The 21,541-nt window shown below is 35.1% G+C and overlaps 1 protein-coding gene across 1 annotated transcript in view; it reads right to left on the reverse strand.

Moving 5' to 3' along the window:
* The window catches only part of LOC129528236 (protein FRG1-like), a 34,258-nt gene extending 13,223 nt beyond the window's left edge, over positions 1–21,035 (reverse strand). The window contains exons 1-5 of the mRNA XM_055368057.2: positions 20,944–21,035; positions 12,185–12,310; positions 11,347–11,404; positions 9,436–9,550; positions 7,084–7,188 (exon numbers count right to left, since the gene is read on the reverse strand). Of these exons, the coding sequence (XP_055224032.1) occupies positions 7,084–7,188; positions 9,436–9,550; positions 11,347–11,404; positions 12,185–12,254 (348 nt within the window). The 5' untranslated portion in view covers positions 12,255–12,310; positions 20,944–21,035. The remainder of the gene's footprint in view (positions 1–7,083; positions 7,189–9,435; positions 9,551–11,346; positions 11,405–12,184; positions 12,311–20,943) is intronic.
* Between the last annotated feature and the right edge of the window lie 506 nt (positions 21,036–21,541).

The following is a 21,541-nucleotide window of genomic DNA, read 5'->3' on the forward strand; positions in this document are numbered from 1 at the left end:
CGTGTTCCTCATTCTGTGGTTTGTATCACTTGCTCAGAATGACCTGGAGTACTTGTTAAAATGCAAATTTTGAGCGCAATCCTAGACCTCCTAAGCCTGCATCTCTACGGATGGGTCTCAGTAGTCGATATTGGAAATGTGCAGGTTCCTAGGAGATGCTTATGCATATAGATTTGAACTGTTGTGTTTAAGGGTTAGGGAGCTGGCAAAAGCAAGGAATAGACCAAGCCCTTGGGTGGGAAGGCTCCACAACCTTGACACTGTTAGCATTCTGGGCGGAACAGGATTCTGCCGCATGCTTTGCAGCATCCCTAGCCTCTACTCTCTAACACCGTATTCCAGTTGTGAAAACCAAAAATGTCCCCTCGGAGGCAAAATAGTCACCAGTTGGGAACCGGAACCACTGCTTTGTGGGATCAGAGTGGTTACTTTGTTCCCAATCCAAGGATAAGAATACATGATGAAAGAAAGTCCAGCTATTGGAACTGGAGTGCCAAGTTGAAGCTAGACCTACAACAAAAGCTCCAAAAGCTCCTTTATAGGGCTGATCCCGTGCCTCAGCTACCTAGCTTCTACAGATGCCTTGTAACTCTAGATTTGGTGACAGAAGGAATTTACGGCTAGAACTAGATAAGGTCTTTCAAGTTAGGCCAGCACACAACGTGGACTTTTGACATCATCCAGATGCTTGAACCAACCTCAGTCCTGAGGCAGAATTTCCCGTAGCATCTGATACACAGCCTGGATTTGGAGCACTCACTGGGATTAGATGCCACGGGAATATTGTGTTTAGGAACTCTGAAAGAGACAGGCTTCAACAAAGCAGACCTAAGCAACACGTAGCGTCTGAACTTCTTTATCAGCTTCCATTCCAGCCCACGAAGACAAAAGCATCATATACATACATACCTACTGTGGCAAACCTGTCCTCAGTAGGGAGTTTCCCCAGTACTACTCTCCCCTCTGTTCTGAGCCTACTTGCTCCTTTGTAATGTTTCCACTTTCTGTCCCACTCCCTAATAGATGATTTGTCCTCTCTGTCCAGCCCCCTAGTTCTGATATTTGGATTGTCTGTGATCTGGGTAGTACTTAGGAGGTAGAATCAAAGCCTTGTTGATTGGATTGGGAGTTTCTAACTTTCTATGAAAGGCACTGATTAAGCATCTATTGTTTAAAGTAAAGTAAGATTATGATCCATTAAGAAAGATTCCACAAGTAGCGCAGGAAGAATTGGTTTCTAGTACACTTCATGCTTCAGGACAGGAAATCCAGAAAAAAATTCTGTGGTACGTTAAATATGTACTGTAAGTTTCATTTCCATGTGAAAAACTGTAGTTAGCTAAAAAGTACATCCATGAAGAATCCTGATTAAACTTGTTTAATCCTTGTTATACTAGCTACTAGCTAAACAATAATTTCACAACTACTCAAGAACTCTGTAAAAGCATTTCCTCTGAATATTTTATTCAGAAAAAAACACAAAAAGATAAGACAGAAACAAAAATCCCAGTCATCTGCAGCATCTGTCGGCTTTCAATTTGGTTCTCTTGTTTAAATAAAGAAAAATAGTAAAATTAATCTATGTAAAACATGCCATATATATTCAACTGCTACTAAATATAAAAAGCTTTAAAACTGTGTGTTCAGTTTTGGTTATTGTATTACCACAACACTTATATTAAAACATGTATACTTTTAAATTTGGTTTCCATAAAAATGGATTCTAATCTTATAAAAGTTATTTCCTAATGTTCAATAAATATTGCCTAAGGGCTTTTCAATCCAAATAGCAATTTTAATTATTCTGGAATTTAAGGGTGCTCTAAATTTCCATTTAACAGGGTGAGAATGCTGTATTATTACAAGTGAGAAAAGTTACAGGACATAGAGATTATTCCGTTTTAGAGTCCATATCCTGATTGTATTTTATATCCTCTTCTTGATTTCTTACAACTAGATACATATTCATTTGCTCAGCTGGAAAAAATTCTTAACATTATTTACTGACTTTAGGTATGAACTCTACCAGCTAGTTAACAGGAAATATGTAATTAAACATTGCCTTTATCAAGTAATGTAAAAAAAGGGTAAGAGTAACTTTGCAACATAGGACTTGAATGAGCAGATGGTGATTATCAAAATCTGGCACTTAATTGATTTATACTTGTACACTGACAGCTAAACGTCTTTACCTGTTTTTCTATGTTGTAAATCTAGGACATCACTTATCTACATAGGAAGAGTAATAAATATTAATAATGTGCTTTGATAAACATCCTGCACTCTTCCAAATCTTACAATAAAACTGCTTCAATTTCACTTATTTAGCTTTTATACTTAGTTTTTTAGTTGATCTATGCTTATTTTAAGGAACCTGAACTACTCTAACAGAATCCACATAATTTTTGTATTAGTCAAACTGCTTCTTTCTAACTCTGGTTCTAATAGTTATAAAAAGATAATGATAAATTTATGAAGTAGATACAGTCAAACCTGAATTTCTTAAAGTATATACTTAGAATCAGTTATAATTTTTAGATATTCTTTCTTGACAGTCTTTTCCCAAACTCATGATGTCCTCTCTAGGTAATATTGCCACACTCATAAATTATAAATAAAGACAAAAATGTGAAAACTACAGTAATTTAAGAGAATATAGGTTTTCTACATGCCATTTGTATTGGCTACTGAAAATAGTGAAAATAAGTAAATAGCTACCTGTCCAGAAGCGTTTCATGCAAAAATCCATCTTTCTGAGCCTTTTTAAGAATTTTACTGTATTCTTTACTTATTTTAAGTTTGTGGTCTTGGAAGCTCTGAAATTTCTTTCTGCAAAGAAAATGTCTTCATTGAAAAATACCTCAAACTCTGATTATACATATTTACTATTAAATTTATAAATACTGTTAATTTCTTTTTCACTTCTTAAAAAAGTCTAATTGTAGGCCAGGCGCAGTGGCTCACGCCTGCAATCCCAGCACTTTGGGAGGCCAAGGCAGGCAGATCATTCGAGGTCAGGAGTTCGAGAACAGCCTGGCCAACATGGTGAAACCCCGTCTCTACTAAAAATACAAAAATTGGCCGAGGGCAGTGGCTTGCGCTTGTAGTCCCAGCTACTCGGGAGGCTGAGACAGGAGAATCACATGAACCTGGGAGGCGGAGGTTGCGATGAGCCAAGATCATGGCACTGCAATCCAGTCTGGGGGACAGAGCGAGACTCCGTCTTGGGGGAGAAAAAAAAGTCTAATTGTATTTTTTTAATAAGCTGGAGCTTTTGAACAACTAGATGAACTTTGTGACCTCTCAAGAGGAGGGCCACTCATTGACTGGGTAACACAAGAACCCACTTCTATTAGGGCATGCTGGCTGGAGTCCCCTGTGTCCTGGCCAGAGAACAGCCTTTGACTGCCATCACACCCATTCTATGAATGAATAGAGAGGGTGACTAACCCGACTGAGTAGCTTTGGGAGCTGGTAGGATGATTAGGAAAACTGAACCCTCAAGAAAAGAAAAGAATTTAGCTCAGTGCTCTGTCCTAGAGGCTACATCGTGTTGCCTCTTCTTGTCCATCAGTTTTTACTTTTTCAGACGGGATCTTGCTCTGTCACCCAGGCTGGAATGCAGTGGTAATCAGAGCTCACTGCAGCCTTGAACTCCTGGGCTCAAACAATCCTCCTGTCTCAGCCTCCCAAGTAGCTGGGCCTACAGACATGCACCACCATACCCACCTAATTAGGTAATTTATTTTGAAAGCACTTTGAGAAGCACTTCACTGTCAAATCTGTAGGTCTAAAAGGAAAAGCATACACACACGTAATTGATTTCACATTGTTTTATATTTCCTTTGTCTTCTTCTGGAATGTCATCTTTTTTCTTGGTTTCTCTTTCAGCACAGGATCTAATCTAGATATTGGAAAAGAGAATCCAATGGGTTATATGTTTATCTTCCACCTTCCCCACTTTACGTATCACATAAGAATATTCGAGATGATTTCTTATGCAGAAGAAAAAATTAACTGAGCAACTATATTCAGAAAAAGACAGGTTCTGGCTATGCGTTTTTAATTCATATATATAATCTATATGAGTAAGTGCTATCACATGCTTCCTCTGCAGCCCTTGTGTCAGAAACACTACAGACAAAATTATTTCAGAAACATTTTACACATCAGATCCTGCTAGGCAATAAAGAAATCATTCATTTAATTTTGTCCTCCAAGTGAATACACTAGGATCAAATTATCCCTAGTAGACAAGTATTCATTTGATCAGACTGAAAGCTTAATAGCTATTTTACATTGCACAGACTATTATCAAAGTATTAAAACTTTTAACATTACACAACTTGTTTTTAATTAATTGGAACCCACCTCTTTTACTGGCTTCTTATAGTCTCCTAAGTTTGGACAGATGTTTACTATCACATGTCATAAGTTAATTGATCTGCATTCAACAATTAGGATCACCCACAGAACAGGCAATTGGCAATGGTAAGGACTCATGTCTCCTAAATGATCTCTGTGGCCAGAGTCCAGTTCCAGGGCTGCTTAGAAAGTGATGACAAATAACGTGTTTGTGCCAATGACATCTTTGTGACAGTTTTGATTAGAGGGGTCCCAGACCTGAAAACATTCCCTGCTAGGGCCTGTAACACAATGCTACCTTTAGTAAGAGGGATCTGTGTTCTGGTAGATAAGGCAAGGTCATAAAGGTGAAGGGCTGACAGAGATTAGGAGAGCCTGCAATTAAATGGTACGAAAAGAGTCCTAAATAATCACTGTTCAGAGCTTCCAAGTACTTGACTAACCAAAGAGACCCAGAAAACTTTGTATTTCATCTGAAAATTGCTTTAAATTGTGAAAAACACAATCTTTGTGTAAGTATCTTTGTATCTTTGTATAAGTGCAAAGCACTGCACATATACTTGTAATTGTTGCCTTCAATAACACTTTTGTGATGATATCCAGATGAAAAACAATTTACACATGATACAATAAAATATAAATAAATAAAATTAAATGTAATCACAAACCCATCTGCATTTCCTCAATGACCTGTTTCCTGAGAAGCAATGTGCTATGAAATACTGAGAGCGACCTCTGGAGTCAGCTGGGCCTGGGTACACATCCTGTCTTACCACACCTTGAAATCACTGTGATTTCCATGAACTGACTGACAAAAACCACGAGGATGTAAGGAGGGTCAGAGGCTGTCTTCCTGTCTGTAAGGCTGAGCTCATATCCACCTCACAGGAGCATTATGGAAATTCAAGACTACAACGCATGTGCCGGATGCATGCAACGAAAAAATATAACATTTCACTTCTCTAACTGTAAGAAAAACCTACATTTTAGATTGAAATTGTTTGAGCTTTAGATTTGAAATTATCTGAAATCAAGACTATTCTAAAAAGAAAATCAAACATATGACCGGAAATCTAACATGAAGCACGTACAGAGAATTGATAGATGCTTTTAAATTACACTGGTAGTAGAGAAAAATGTAACATTATTTTTTATGCTCTAATTATAAGAACGAAAGGCATTTTAGAAAAGGCATTTGCCCCCTCTCTTAGAGCCTTCCACTCTGGCCCCCACAATGCCTTACAGAGCAAACCTGGGTCAGACTGGATGCAACCTGTGATTCCCAACAGAGACAAACAAAGCAAGGTTCAGGGTGCTCAGTACTGCGATGGAATGCCAAGACACAGAAAAGCCATGTGTCAAGAAGCGGGGAGTTATTCTTTAGACACATCCTGGTATATGTTTATCATTAAAGATCAGTGGCTTTTGTAAGTCTAAAAAATTAAGCCTTAAATGTTTTCATCACATTCCAGGTAACTACCTGATTAATCTAGGTTATATTAGCAGTATTATTTAGAATTTCACCTTGAAATGAAGATGTCTGTATAACATTTACAATGTTGTAAAACAAAGAGTAGAATTAGGGAGGCCACAGTGTACTGGTGCAATAGCTAATGCGTCTGACTATGGATGAGGGAATTTAGCCTGGAATAAGGAACTTTTATTTCCAGCTTAGTGATGCACACAAATTTTAAAAATAAAATAAAATCATGTTTTATGTGATTCATGTTTCTCCTAATGCAAAGAAGATGGGTACTATTAATAAAAATATTTTTAAAATGTAAGGGCTAAGGCCCCAGAAGTTCTGCTATGATTTTTTATGTTTCATAGAGTGATTATCATCACAGAAGGTCAAGCATTACATAAATACAAACGTGTATACCCCGACCTGGTAATTCTGCTTCTGGAAATTTATCTTCAAGTCCACCCGCACATCTAAAAATTGATGCATATTCAATATTATGTACTTCAGCACTGTTTATAAGAGCAAAAGACTGGAAACAGCCTAAATTTCCATCTACAACAGACTAAATAAAGGTACATCCCTAAAATGGAATATCATGTAGCTGTTAAAAAAGAGAAAGAGAGGAAAAGCAAGAAAAAGAGAAAACTTTCTACATTCAAACTAATAGTAGAAAACTCTCCAAGATACAATTTTAAGGAAAAAAAATCAAAGTCGAGAAGACTATAGAGGAGGCTGCCTTTAGTGTAAAACAGTTGAAAATTATAAATATATTCATATGTTTATAAAGAAATTTTAGGAGGCTATAAAAAAACAAAGGGAAAGAGGAACAGGAGGTGGGAAACAGGTGAGTAAGATGCATGGCAGGCATATGTCTTCAACTTCATATGCTTTTATTTAAAAATGTTGGACCACGTGTACACGTTATCCATTTTAAAAATTAGATTTTAAAGTACAAGCAAGAAAACAAGAAAATGAAAGCTTAAAAAGAGCATGTGGAACTACCAGAAAAAGATACTAATCCATGGAGATAATGGCAAGGTAGCTCCTAGATGCACTGATTTCTCTACCACATTGTATAAACAAGCCATCAACTATGGGATTTATAATTAAAAATGACTCTATTTGAAACACCACATTATAAAAAGCCATTAACAAATCTTTAAAGTGACTGTAAATGATGACTTAACATTTTAAAGAGATACAGTCACATCGCATGTGTGAATGCAGTCATCTGTATAAAATGTCATCATTACCTTGATCATTTCTTCTTCTCCTGCTGTTTTACTTTTTGCTTCTATGTCCCCTGCTTCACTGCATCTAATAAAGCAGCTATTTGAGGCCGACAAAGCCATTTTTCCCTAAGTGAAACAAAATAACAAAATAGCCATGAGGATTCTTCTTGTAGAAGAAACATTAAGTGTTTACACTGAATTAATTTTTCCTCCCTGATTTAAAAATCACAGAAAAGAACTTAGAGAAAAATCTGAAAAATATAATACAAGAACATATAGAAAAGGAAACCAAAATCACCTTTCATTTTACTATTCAGAGATTACCACAATAAATATTTGTAGCGTATCTTCCTAGTAGGACTATTCTAATTAGATGAGGTAGAATTGCTTCCTTTCTAAAAGACCTACTGAAGATAAAACTGATTTAGTTCTGTTTGAAAAATTAACTTTAAAGAGGAGAACATAATTATGAATGCATACTTTATTGAAATATTAGCATTTTAAGTAAAATTTATTTTCTTCACAATTAGAAAACATGAAAAGGTATATACAATGCCTTTGGTGTTTTTAATTTAAGAATCAATGTCTGAGGGACTTTCGTGTGTGAAAATAAATATTCATATACATTTTTAGTTGTTTAATGTTTGATGTATTACACTGCTTTCTATTAAACAAAACTTTAAAAACTGATTTTCTTGTGTATCTAAATCTGGGTTATAAATTTGGTTAGCTTAACTCCCGTAACAAATATAACGTTTATTTATAACTTGTATTTGGTTATTCTTTTGGAAAACTTGGAATATCATAACATTTAGACAAAATATTTATAAATACAATGATTACAAAATATGTTAACCTTATATCACACCCAGTTAAAAACGTGCTGATAACATCAATTTAATTTCTTAGTCAAGTCACAAGGGCTGGGTGGTCTCTCATCTGGATGGCTCCGGGTGAGCCCTGGAACATGGTGGTGGGGTCCAAGGCGATTTAAACCTGTGTCACAGATTATTCAGCTGAGCCCTTTTTGCAAGAGAATTTTAAGACCCTCTTTCATTTAAATTTAAATTTTTGAAGCTTAGTGTCCTTCCTAAAAATAAAATGAAATGAACTTTCCTAAAGTGTTGTATTATTAGTACTATCTAAGTCATCATCCTGGCCTTATGAAATATTGGCATTTTCTACTGGTGTAACTTTTATTAGAAGCATCTCATCGTAACTAGTAGGATCATCTCAAAGGGGTTGCAACACATTAGCAGGTAGTGAAATCAATGTAGTGTTTCCTGAATGGTATTGGGTGGGTGGGGGGGAAAAGGAAAACACACAGACACACAGAGGAATGGTAAAAGAGAATAAGAAATGTCAAAGTGCATAACACATGGATAAGTAAGTATTGTTAAGTACAACTCTTGCTTCAGTTATACATATGTGTGTGCTTGGCTGCAATGTAAAAATGCATTTCTCAATGGATTGGGTCAAAATACTTTTCAAGTCACTGACTTAAGATTTTATCCTAGGGGATGAGGAAATTAGTCTAAGTGATTACCTCTTTCTGGTGGGATGTTTGTTTAATCTGTCATCTCAGAAAACACTGCTGAGTTCCTATTTTCAGTTCATTATTGTATACTACCAAAGCTGCTACTCAAAGCTGAGCTTATCTTCTATTTGCTTGTTCTGCGTGGTGCCCACTGGTCCTTACTGTTTTTGATATAGTTATCTACTTTTTAAAGACAGTTTAGCACTCACATATTTTTGTTCAATCTTTACTTCTCACACAGAAAAAGGAAATTATGTGTTCTGTATCAACAAAGATTTAACAAAACATCCATATACTACAACTACTTACTAAAATTAAGAATTAGTATACTATCTTTTTTCCTATATTAAATCTTTTCATACACTATTTTAAGCTTATGAACTGAAAGTCTTTTAGAGATAATTTACTTCAATGAACTATTATTATTTATATTTTATATGCAAATTGTCACAACTTGGTCTTAGCTAGCTCCACTGTTCGCTTACAGTCTGTAATGTTTCTGAAAGCATCCATGATTTCTGCTACAAAGAAGATACTTAGGAACTATTCTGTTTTCCTACTCTGTGACCTAAAATTGACTGGTTCTTCAACGGAAATGAGATCCATATCTAGGCACTAAGTGTATACAGAAATAATTGTGGGCAAAAGTACTAATGCTATTTTTGTTGCATTATATTTTGAGACCTCTTTAAGGCTCTATGTTCTTACCGATTTATTCCTATTTAGTGTATTATACTATTGCATCCTACTTTTTCTTTTTAAATATGTTATGACTGACTGTTACAGACTTTCTGTTAAATTGACAGGGAGTTTTTATAAACAATAACAGCACTTACATTTTTAAGGACTGGTTCCCATTGTTCTCTTGGTCCAATTGCATCTGAACGCCCAACAACAAGTTCACCTGAATTTATACCAAGATATTTTCCATAGCCAGATTTCAGGGTGATTCTGTACATTAATAAGATAGATAAAAGTTAAAAACTGAGAGAAAATTAATTATAGGGCATCAAAACAGGACATGTGTATGTGTGTGGGTGTGTACATATCTAAAATTTCAGACTGGACATATTCCAAGTGTTCAAAAGATGCATGTGGCTGAGTGGTGACTCACTCCTGTAATCTCTGTGCTTTGGGAAGGCAATGGGAGAATTGCTTGAGGCAAGAAGTTCAAGATCAGCCTGGACAACATAGTGAGACCCCATCTCTACAAAAAATTTAAAAAGTTAGCTGGGCATGGTGGTGTGCACATGTAATACCAGCTACTTGGGAGGCTGATGCAGGAGGAGTGCTTGAGCTCAGAAATTTGAGGTTATAGTGAGCTATGACCACACCACTGCCCTCCAGCCTGGGTGACACAGTGAGACTATGTGCCTTCAAAAAAAAAAAAAAAAAAAGCTACATGTGACTGGTTGTTGCCATATTGGACACTGCAGATTTAAATTTAGTTTTATATTTTGCTTTTTTAATATAAACATTGTACCTTATATATTACATAACAAATATTTTCAAAATTCATCATTCTTCAATTATACCTCTTTAGTTATAAACTTCAATAATAAATTACTAAAATTATGTCATCAAACTGTTTTCCAGAAAATGCTGCTTCCATTTACATTCTTACCTCAAATTAACAGAGTATGTTTTGTATCATGGATTTTTTTTTAAACATTATGACTCTAAAAAAATACTGGAAAACCTGATATGAAAAAAACAGTATCCTATTAATTTGCATTTTAGTAGTTAACTAGAATAACAATTGTTTTTCTTTTCCTTTCCTTTTTACTTTTTAGATTATCTGGTAATGTCCCTTGTCCATTTTTCTATTCAGATCTGATTGTTCACAATTTTTCTACTGGGGTCTTCAGTGCTATGAATTCTATACAAGATACATTTGAACAGTAAGAACTCACTGCCTATTAAGATTGTTGCAAATATTTTCCTCATTTGTCAGTTGATTTTCTTTATAATCCTTTTCTGTTTATAATTGTAAAGCAGTCTAAAACTATTGAATTTTTTCTTCCTCTGCTTTTATTCTTTGTCTTTCACCCTACTTATCAGTCTTTCAAAGAAAGAATAGAAATAATCATCTTAACGTGATTTTGTAAAATTATTATTTCTTTTACCTTACCAAGAATCTCCTCGGATGCCAGAATTGACTTTTACTCCTTTATACGTTAGTGATTGTATAACAGAAATCATTATCATGTTGATGTAACCAATTACTAAAATATGTAAATTCACTTTCAGTATCTTTTACCCAAAGAATCATTCTATACTTCTGCACAAGGTGAGAATAAAAAAGGTTAATTTATAAAATGACTGTAACAATAGTGAGTAAAAATACTCTTTTGGTCATTATGATACTGTAACATTCTCTGCTGGTTTCAACAATATTCCTTTTTTTAGTCTTCCTGTTTGTCTTTAGACTTCCAAACAGTGAGTTTAAATATCATACCAACAGTGAACCAGGTTTTGTACTATTTGATATATTTTTTAATCTATCTTATTTGGTGTGTGAAATTATTAATCTTCATTTTTTAACTTACATATCTTTTTTCCAGCCTAGCATTATATATTGATAGGAAATCCACTAAAAGTAGATCACAAAATCTACTTCTCAAAAAAGCTATTTCATTTTTTATATCAAAATTACTGTGGGCTTAAGACAGATACTAAAATTTTTAATGAATACAATTAAATTTTTAAAATCACTGGTTACTAATTATATTACAACATAAGCTCACCTGGAATCAGATAATTTGACAGCTGTAAACTGCTCTGGAGGACTAGGGCCCTCATCAACTATTGGAGAAAAAACATTTGAAAATAAATTTGACGTTTGCTATAAATATAAAGACATTATTTTGCTTTAAAAATGTGGCTATTTTCTTCTGCAATTAAATGTAAGAATATTCAGATATACTGATGTCACTGTAATACTGTATCTTTGGAATCAAGATCCATTTTACCTTCTTTTAACTACAGTGCTAATTTTATACACTGAGTAAGACAGGGTGATATAATGTTTATTTAATAACTTTCGAGATAGCTTCTCTTTATGTTTTAAAATACAGTCATAAATAAGCACTTATTTAAAAAAGCTAAATGCTTTCATTTATTCAATGGATGGCCTTGCTGACCAAATGATACTGCTTTTTATCTTCTAATTACTTCGTATCTCGTTAGTGCTTCCTCTAATGGGCTAAAGAAAATGATGAAACTTCAAATTGTTAAATGCACCCAGGTTAGTTTTGGTAATAGGTCTGAATAAAAAAGTAATTCAAACATGTTTGACTCAAATAGGTTTTCTTTTTTCCTTCCACTTACTATTTTAATTATTCATATTCTTTTGATTTCCAAAGATACTCTTCTGGAATGACACGGAATGTTTTCAAATGCTTATATTAGAAAGAGGGACTTGCCAATGGCTGGTAAATATTAAGGAATTAAAAAAAATGGAAGAGTCAAATGCAATGGTTCCATTGCTTTGGAAAATGTTTGAGACTAGTTAGAGTTTGGCCTAAGTGAATGAATGTCCTAAAATCTACACTTGTGGCAGGATCTTCCCTTCCAGACACAAACCTTCTTTGTGTGGAGCTCCCAGGGTAAAAAGTCCATTGTCGAGTGCATGTATATAGGTTCCCTCATCCATTTCAATGGCTATGGTTCCTGAAATTTCACCAAAGTTTGTTACTGTCCACCAGATTCCTAAAAAATAAAATTGATATTTCTACTTTATATTTTAGTTTTGACACAGAGTTCTTTTTTATTATAACTTAGTTTTAAAAACTTTTTATTTTGCAGTCGTAAGAAATAATACAAAGATCTCACATATCCTTTACTCTCTTTTTCTCAATGATGACATCTTGCATAAGTATCATACATTGTTAGAATCAGGAAACTGACACTGATATAATCCATGAAGCTTATTCAGATTTCACCAGTTTTACATGTACTTGTTTGCATGTATGTGCACAGATTCATGCGACTACCAGCACAGCCAGGATTAGGTTTTCAAAATACAAAATAGCAACATACAGCCAGGCATGGGGGTGCATGCCTGTAAACCCAGCTACTCGGGGAGCTGGGAAAGAGGATCACTTGAGCCCAGGAGTTCAAGGTTATAGTGAGCTATGATCACGCCACTGCACTCTAGCCTGAGTGACAGAGCAAGGTCCTGTCTCAAAAAAAGACCAAAACAAAACAAAAGGCAACATGTGAAGGTACAAAGTGATATATGGAGAACGGTCTCTCTCATGATAGACCCCAGCCATCTATTCATGCCTGCTTTCCAGAGGCAATGTCTATCATAATGCTGACCTCGTGATCCACCCGCCTCTGCCTCCCAAAGTGCTAGGATTACAGGTGTGAGCCACTGCGCCTGGCCAGTAATCTTAACTACGATTTTAGATTGAAAGTAAAATGAGCAGAATCTATGTCTATGTATACTAATTTCCAATTTGCCAATAGAAATGTTAGATTCTAACAAAAATTATTTTAGCAGTTGTCATAAAAGTTTATATCTTAACGTTAAAAAATATCCTCAAACCTCCTCCTAAATTGTACTTTAACTAGAGTAGAAATGAGTCAATCGTTAACTGGATATGACATATTAAGGAATACTTGTTAATTTTACAAGGTCTGATAATGACATAGTATAATGTATAAAAGTAAAGAACAAAACAGGTGATGAGAGAAAGACATATCACGTTAAGAAATGTACATTTATGTGCTTATGGGTAAAATGATGTAATATCTGTGATTTTACTTAAAATGTTCTAGGAAAAATTGTGTGTGGGAGTGTTTATGAAATGAAACGAGATTGGCAAAATATTGATAATTAATGCTGGGGCCTGGGCACATGAGGGACTCATTATATTCTTCTATGTATGGATTAGTTTGGATATTTCCATAATAAAAAGGTTTTAAAGATTCAGTTAATTCCACTGCACAAAATTTTCTATTCAACTAAACATTTCATACTTTTCATAATCAATTTTAAAATATATAAAATTTTAGCTAAAATGAAGTTGGACCCTTATCTAACACCAAACACAAAAAGTAACTTAACATAGACCAAAGACCTAAATGTAAGAGCTAAAGTTAGAAAACTTTTAGAAGAAAATGGGAAAAGCTTCACGACAATGAATTTGGCAATGATTTCTTATATAGAACATCAAAGGCACAGGCAACAAAAGAAAACACAGACAAACTGGACTTCATCAGAATTAAAAACTTTTGTGCATCAAGAACCACTGTCAACAGAGTAAAAGGTAACCCAGAGAATGGAGACAATATTTGTAAACTACATACATTATAAGGAATTAATATCCAGACTATATAGAGAACTCCAAAAAGACAAATACCACAATTCAAAACTGGGCAAAGGATATACACGGACATTCCTCCAAAGATGAGATACAAATGGTCAATAAGCACTCAAAAAGACACTCAACATCACTAGTCACTAGGGAAATATAGATCAAAACCATAATGCAATGCCACTTCACACCCATTAGAATGCTATTATCAAAACAAACAAAAAACAGAAACCAAGAAAACCAGAAAAACAAATGTTGGGCAGGATGTGGAGAAACTGAAACCCTCTGCAATGCTGGTGGGAAGGTAAAATGGTGCATGTATTTAAATGCCACTGAAGTGTACACGTAAAAATAGAAAAATTGGCAAATTCTATATTCTGTATATTTTACCTCCACACACACAAAAAACCAATGCAGAAAAATAAAATTAATCAAAATTAAAATTTCAGCTAAAGACGATTAGAAAGCAATAAAACTAATGACAATTTAGGTGATTGAGTTATAGCTACAATTGTTTTCAGTAAAGGAAATAATGCTTTATTCAGAATCATTATGAACAGTGTTATGATTAGCAAGTCTTTCTTATAAACGTAATAGTTAATAATTTTAAATTAGTTTTATTTTGTATGTTCTATGCCACGTTCACCAAGTACACTTAATATTAAATAAAATCATTTAAATATAATATCTCATTAATGTTTTGCAAATGAAGAAGAAATTTCTGGCAGAGAAGCTCCTCAAAATTTTCACCCTCTGTCCAAGTAGGAAAATGATACAATAACATTACTTATAATATTGTCAACTGAAAAAGAAATTACTTTGAGCAGATGCCAGTATCTCTTCTTAATGAGATTTCAAAGAATAAGAAAGCTAAACACAGTATCATCAAGAATTAAATGTGAGCATTCTGCCTACTTTCTGCAAGTGGCCTACATTCAACCTTTGGAGGTATGCTTATATGTTTAGCGACTAAAGTAACATAACATAATACTTAACGGTGCCACTCGGGGGTTTTAGCTGTGAAAAAGCAGTGGATCCTAAGAACAATGGGCACTGAAGTTGCCTGTCTCTACGTCAGGTTACAGCTCAAGCTGTGTATATGCTGCAGACTCCCAAGCTGAATTTAAGAGAATCCGCTCTAAAACATTACTTGCTATTTAGACACATGCTTAAAGTTGTTTCCTTTTAAACCTTAGGCAGATGGTGAAATATTGCCGCTGTGTTGTCTCACAATGCATAACAAAGCTTTTCACATATTTTCACATAGTTGAGAATGTTTCCATATGTCTGGCATGCCTGTAATCCAGCACTTTGAGAGGTGGAAGCAGAAGAATCACTTAAGCCCAGGAGTTCAAAATCAGCCTAGGCAACAAAAGGAGACCCCCATCTCTACAAAAAAAATTAAGAAATTAGCTGGGTATGGTGGTACAAGCCTGTGGTCTCAGCTACTTGGGAGTCTGAGGTGAGAGGATTGCTTGAGCCTACAAGGTCTAGGGTGCACTGAGCCATGATCATGTCACTGCACTCCAGCCTGAGCAACAAACAAGAGCCTGTCTCAAAAAAAAAAAAAAAAGGCCCGATGCACCAGTGTCATGGCTGATAAGATACTCCCAGGGCACCCTCATTCTAGCATCAAGGCTGTGAGACAGCTCACCTCACCTTCTGACTAACCCAGTGCTTCTGTGCTAAGGGCCCCCTTAAATCTCTACCTTCATTGTGCTTGGCACAAAGGAATGATATATCTTAGATTTGGAAATGGAATTTTATTCCCAAATCTTACTGTAGTCTAAGTACCCTTCACAGACCTTCTATTAACCCATAGCTTACTTAGCTTTAGTTCCTGGGTAAATCAAATCTGTGTTTTGCAAACTACGATGTTGTAAGTCAGTTGCTTCTGAATCTAGCAGAGCTCAGTGAAACTATTTGCTTACAGACATGCTCATTTTTATTAATGTCACACATGGTATTCTCCATGTGAAAGACAGAATTTCTTTCATCCTATTTACCAATCCCTTCAGATCCTTGTGAGGAACCAACAGAACAGCTTTAAAAAATTAAAAGGTTTTTTTCTTTCCCTTCACAAATAGGCACATGCTTATTTTTACGGCGAGTTTAGAAAATCCACAATGCAAAAGAAGGTGGAAGGACAAAGAGAAAAAGACGCAGAAGGACTTCCTCTTCCAGCCAAGATGGACTTGCCCTCCCATCATGACCAATGAGAAAACTGAAACTGGATAGAATATTTGAGAGAACTGTTTTTGGGGATTGGAACACAGGCAGAACAGGACTGTGATATTTGAGAACAGGAAAACACAGGAAGCAAATCTAACACACACTTCTGTTTTCTGCCCAATGGCAGTTTCTTGACCATGCAGAGAGAGGTAGAGACCTCCAAAAATGAGGCAATGTCACTGTCACTAAGCTGAGAGTCTTGCAGTGCTAACATGTTTGGAGTTTATAGAATAAGGTACTGGAGAAGAGGGAACAACATACAGGTGAGGCCTCAAAAGAGTATGCAAAAGTTCTCTGCAGGTCTGGGGCCAAGGGCTGGGGGGAGTGCATACAGTAGGCAGGCTCCACAAGGCCCATGCAGAGTGGCTGGCACTTCTGAGGGCTGACTGGAGATGCCAGAGATCACACAAATTTGGGACATAGCAGAGTGGAGAGAACTCACCAAATATACCTAGAACATGTGGCTGAGGCCCATGAGGATGAAACTTTCCTAGAGTAAGAGTCACTGTCTAAGTCTACAGGCAAAAACCTAATAAATAAGCACAAACTAACAAAGGCCCAGGCTTAACAGGAGCAAAAGGGTGGTCAAATAATTTAACTAGGCATCAAGACATTTAACAGAAATAAAGGTTAAAATGTTACGAAAATGAAAGACTGAATTTATAAGGAAGACTTAACAATCCTAAAAGTGTACACATGACAGCTTCAAAATACTTTAAGCAAAAACTGCTCAAGTAGACAGATCTAGAATTACAGCTGGAGATTTTAACAGAACTCTCAATACATTGTAGGATGAGTGAAAAATCAGTAAGGACCCAGAAGATGTGCATAGTGACAAGCTCCACCAGTTGATATAACTGACATCTAAAAAACACTGAACTACCGGGCGCCACAGCTCATGCCAGTAATCCCAGCACTTTGGGAGGCCGAGGCGGGTGAATCCCCTGAGGTCAGGAATTTGAGACCAGCTTGGCCAACGTGGTGAAATCCTGCCTCTATTAAAAATATAAAAATATTAGCCAGGCATGGTGGCAGGTGCCTGTAATTCCAGTTCCTCCGGAGGCTGAGCCAGGAGAATCACTTGAACCTGGGAGGCGGAGGCTGCAGTGAGCCAAGATCATGCCACTGCACTTCGGCCTGCTGGGCAACAGAACGAGACTTATCTCAAAAAAAAAAAAAAAAAAACAAAAAACAAAAAAACCCTGAACCAACATCTGCAGAATACACATCCTTTTCTAGTGTACATGGAAATTCACTAAGAAAGTATGTTCTCCAACTATACTATATTAGAAATCAGCAACAATATCATACCTATAATATCTCTATGTAGTAGAAATTAAAAACAGTACACTTTTAAATAACTCAAGTGTCCATGAAAAGAAAAATCACAAGGAAAACTAGATGATATTTTGAATGGAATGAAAATGAAAACAAAATGTGTTGACTATAACTAAAACTAACATGGAATGAGGAGATCTAACTCTCTTCTTAAGAAGCAATAAAACAAGAGCAAAGTAAACTGAAAATAAGTTAAAGGGAGGAAAAAAAAAAGACTAAAAATAAATGAAATAAAACATGAAAAAAAGAGAAAATAAGTAATGTTGAAACAAGCTTGTCCAACCTGAGGGCTGCATGTGGCCCAAGCCAGCTTTGAATGCAGCCCAACACAAATTCATAAACTTTTTTGACACATTATGAGATTTTTTGCTTTTTTTTTTGTTTTTTCTGTCTGATCAGCTTATCGTTAGTGTATTCTATTTGTGGCCCAAGACAATTCTCCTTCCACTGTGGCCCAAGGAAGCTAAAAGATTGAATACCCCCGTACTAAAAGATCATTAATGATCTAAAATAAATGATCTTATAAAGAATTGATAAACCTCCAGCTAGACTGACTGATCCAGGAAAAATGGAAAAAACAAAAATTACCAATATGAAGAGACTGCAATACAGATTAGATTCTACAGACATTAAAAGGATATTAAAGGAATATTCTGAACAATTTTATGCCAATAAATCCAACAACTTGGATGAAATGAAATTTTCCTAAAAGACATAAATTACCAAAACTGACAACAGAAAAATCTGAAAATATCTCTTAAAAAATCTTAATTTTCCCACAAAAAACTAAAACCAAACCAAACAAAACCCTCTAGGTTCAGATGACTTCACTGGTAAATCCTATCAAACATGTAAAGAAGAAATCATACCGATCTTACACAGCTATTTCCAAAAACAGGGAAGGAGACAGCACTTCCCATCTAATTTTATGACACCCAATATCACCTTGACACCAAAGTCAAATAAAGTCATTACAAGAAAAGGATACAAAAGTCCAATATCTCCCATCAACACCAATATAGAAATCTTATAAAGAAGAAAAACGAACACCTAGAAGTCAAATCTAGCAATATCCCAAAAGACAACGCACCACAACCAAGTGGGGTTTATCTCAGGGATGTAAAGTTAGTTTAAAAGTTGAAAATGAAACCAATGTTATTCAATGGCAGAATGAAGAAAGTTGTATAATCATCTCAACAGATACAGAAAGAGGCACTGGACAGCATTAAACATCGTTATGATAAAAACTCCCAAGAAACAAAGTTTAAAAGGAATGTCCTCATTTTGATAAAGGTTTTCTCTGCAGATCCTACAGACATCATACCGTATGGTGGACTACTAAAAGTTTTCTGCCTAAGCTTGGAAACAATGCAATTATGCCCATTCTCGTGACTTCTGTTCAACACTATGGAAGTCCTGAACAGTATAATAAACCAATAAAAAGCAAGACAAGACATAAGGATTAGGAAGAAAGAAGTAAAACGATAGTCACAGGAAATATAATTGCAAATTTCTTAGTTTTCTATATAAACAAATCATTAGAATTAAGAAGTGAAACAGACTTATCAGACTACAAAGTCACTATACAAAAATCAATTGTATATCTATATATACTGACAGCAAACAACTGGAAAATCAAATTCAAAAGTTCTACTGACAGTAGTGTAAAATTATAAAATACTTAAGAATAAATTTTTAAACAGGCATGCAAGACTGCTACATTGAAAATTATGAAATATTGAGGCCCAATATTAAGATGTTGATTATCCCCTAAATTATCTGGACTCAATACTATTCTCTGAGAAAATCCAACAGGCTTCACTGTAGAAATTAATAAACTAATAGTAAGTACAAAGTTGGTGGACACACACTACCTTATCTCAAGACTTCATGAAATTATAGCAATCAAGAGAAATATACCAAAAGAAAAACAGAAAATCGATAGAACAGAGTCCAGAAATAGACCAACACATAGAAAGTTAATTGATTTTTTATGAAGATACGAAACTGGATTAATGCAAAAAGGAAACACCAGTGGTGCTGGCACAAATGGCTATCAAGATATTAAAAAAAAAAAAAATCTTGAAACCAAACTCACACCATGCCAAAAATTAATTTGAGATTAATGACAGATTTAATGTAAAAACTAAAACTATGATGCCTCTAAAAGACAATGTAGAATATTTTCCTGACTTTGGGGTAAGCAAAGATCTCTTAGGTCAAAGAGATAAGGCCGTAACCATAAAAGAAAAAAATAAACTAAGATTTATAAAAATTAAAAGCTTCTGACCATCCTGGCTAACATGGTGAAACCCTGTCACTACTAAAAACACAAAAAATTAGCTGGGCGTTGTGGCAGGTGCCTGTAGTCCCAGCCACTTGGGAGGCTGAGGCAGGAGAATGGCGTGAACCTGGGAGGTGGAGCTTGCAGTGAACCGAGATCGCGCCACTGCCCTCCAGCCCGGGCGACAGAGCGAGATTCCATCTCAAAAAAAAAAGAAAAAAAAAGAAAAAAAAAAAGGTGTCCATCCGAAAACCACCATTAAGAAACTCAGACTGGGAAAAACTCAGACTGGGAGAAAAGACTGATAACACCATCAACTCTTGGCAAGGATGTAACTGGAGAACTAATTCATTCTTGGTGGGAGGGTAAAATATCACAACCACTTTAGAAAATTTTTGGCAGTTTCTTATATAGTTAAACATTCACCTATCCTTTGACACAGCAATTCCACATCTACATATCTACGCTAGATATTTACCCTAATTTTAGAATTGTTGATTTGCCAATTCAAAAACAATGATTCTTTCAGAATATTAGCTTTATACCATTCCATATTTTATATATTTTTTAAGCTACCATAATTTATGAAGATTCAAAATGCAACTTACCAAGTTTTAAAAGAGAAAAAAAAAGTATGGAAACGGCCAAACAGAAAACAGGCTGGTTAAGTGTGTTTGGGTCAATTTATTTCCAGTATCATTTACAGGCTACCCTGATATTGTATTTAAAATTTTCATTCGTTTCAGAGTTCACAAAATAATGATTTTTCCTGTGAAGACACTTCGTTTAAGAGACAACTGACTTCTACAACTAAAATGTATACATGTTCAAAGAAAATAACTTGTAAAATATATTTGGTTGAATAACATTTACATTAAGCCTTTAAAATTATGTATCAGAATCTCCAGCTATTAAGCAGTCTAATGGTGCCTACTAAGTCAGAGAGTTGTAATTCTTCTCTCCTGTGCTGTGTTCTGATAATGAAGTAAAGGCATCAGTAGCATCTACTGTGCTAAAGAATAAATGGAATTTACAACTGTAGGTAATATTTAAGCACTTTAAGACAAATATGAATACATCATAAATTTCTAACTAGGAAAATGTTTTCAATGAGATCTCAAGAAATGTTAACTTTTTTCAGAATAAAGCACTGAAAACTGACTCACCAACATATCAAGCTGGGTTTCTTCATCTTCTTCTCTTTTTCTCTTCTTATCTTTGCTCTTTTTCTTCTTACTACAGGACATAATTTATATAGATGAGTTTAGGTATATTGATTTGTGTGATAAATAAATATCATAAGATTGAAACTTGGAAGTCTTTTAAGCTGTTTCATTTATAAATTATTGATTTAGGAAGACTTACATTGCTATGCTCTCTTACATACAGTGCTGAGAATTTGCTTCAGGCTTTGTACATATTATGTTAAAGTTCAAAGCAGATTGTAGAGCTACACTTCCAGATTTTAAATCCTGATTCTGTCACTTCTTAGCTCTGCAATTTTTGGAAAAGGTACTGAATCTCTCTGTGAGTCAGTTTCCCCACTTAAAAAGTTAGGATAATAACTTAACTCTTAAGGCTATTGTGAGGATTAAGAGGTAATATGTATCTTCACACATTGCTGGTGGAAATGTAAAATGGTGCAGCATCTACAGGAAACAGTTTGGCGTTCCTAAAAAAGTTAAAGACTTACCATATGACCCAGCAATTTTACTCCTAAGTATGTATACCCAAGGGAAATGAAAACATACACCCACAAAAATA

The sequence above is a fragment of the Gorilla gorilla genome, chromosome 17, assembly GCF_029281585.2.
Source record: "Gorilla gorilla gorilla isolate KB3781 chromosome 17, NHGRI_mGorGor1-v2.1_pri, whole genome shotgun sequence".
Classification (NCBI taxonomy): domain Eukaryota; kingdom Metazoa; phylum Chordata; class Mammalia; order Primates; family Hominidae; genus Gorilla; species Gorilla gorilla.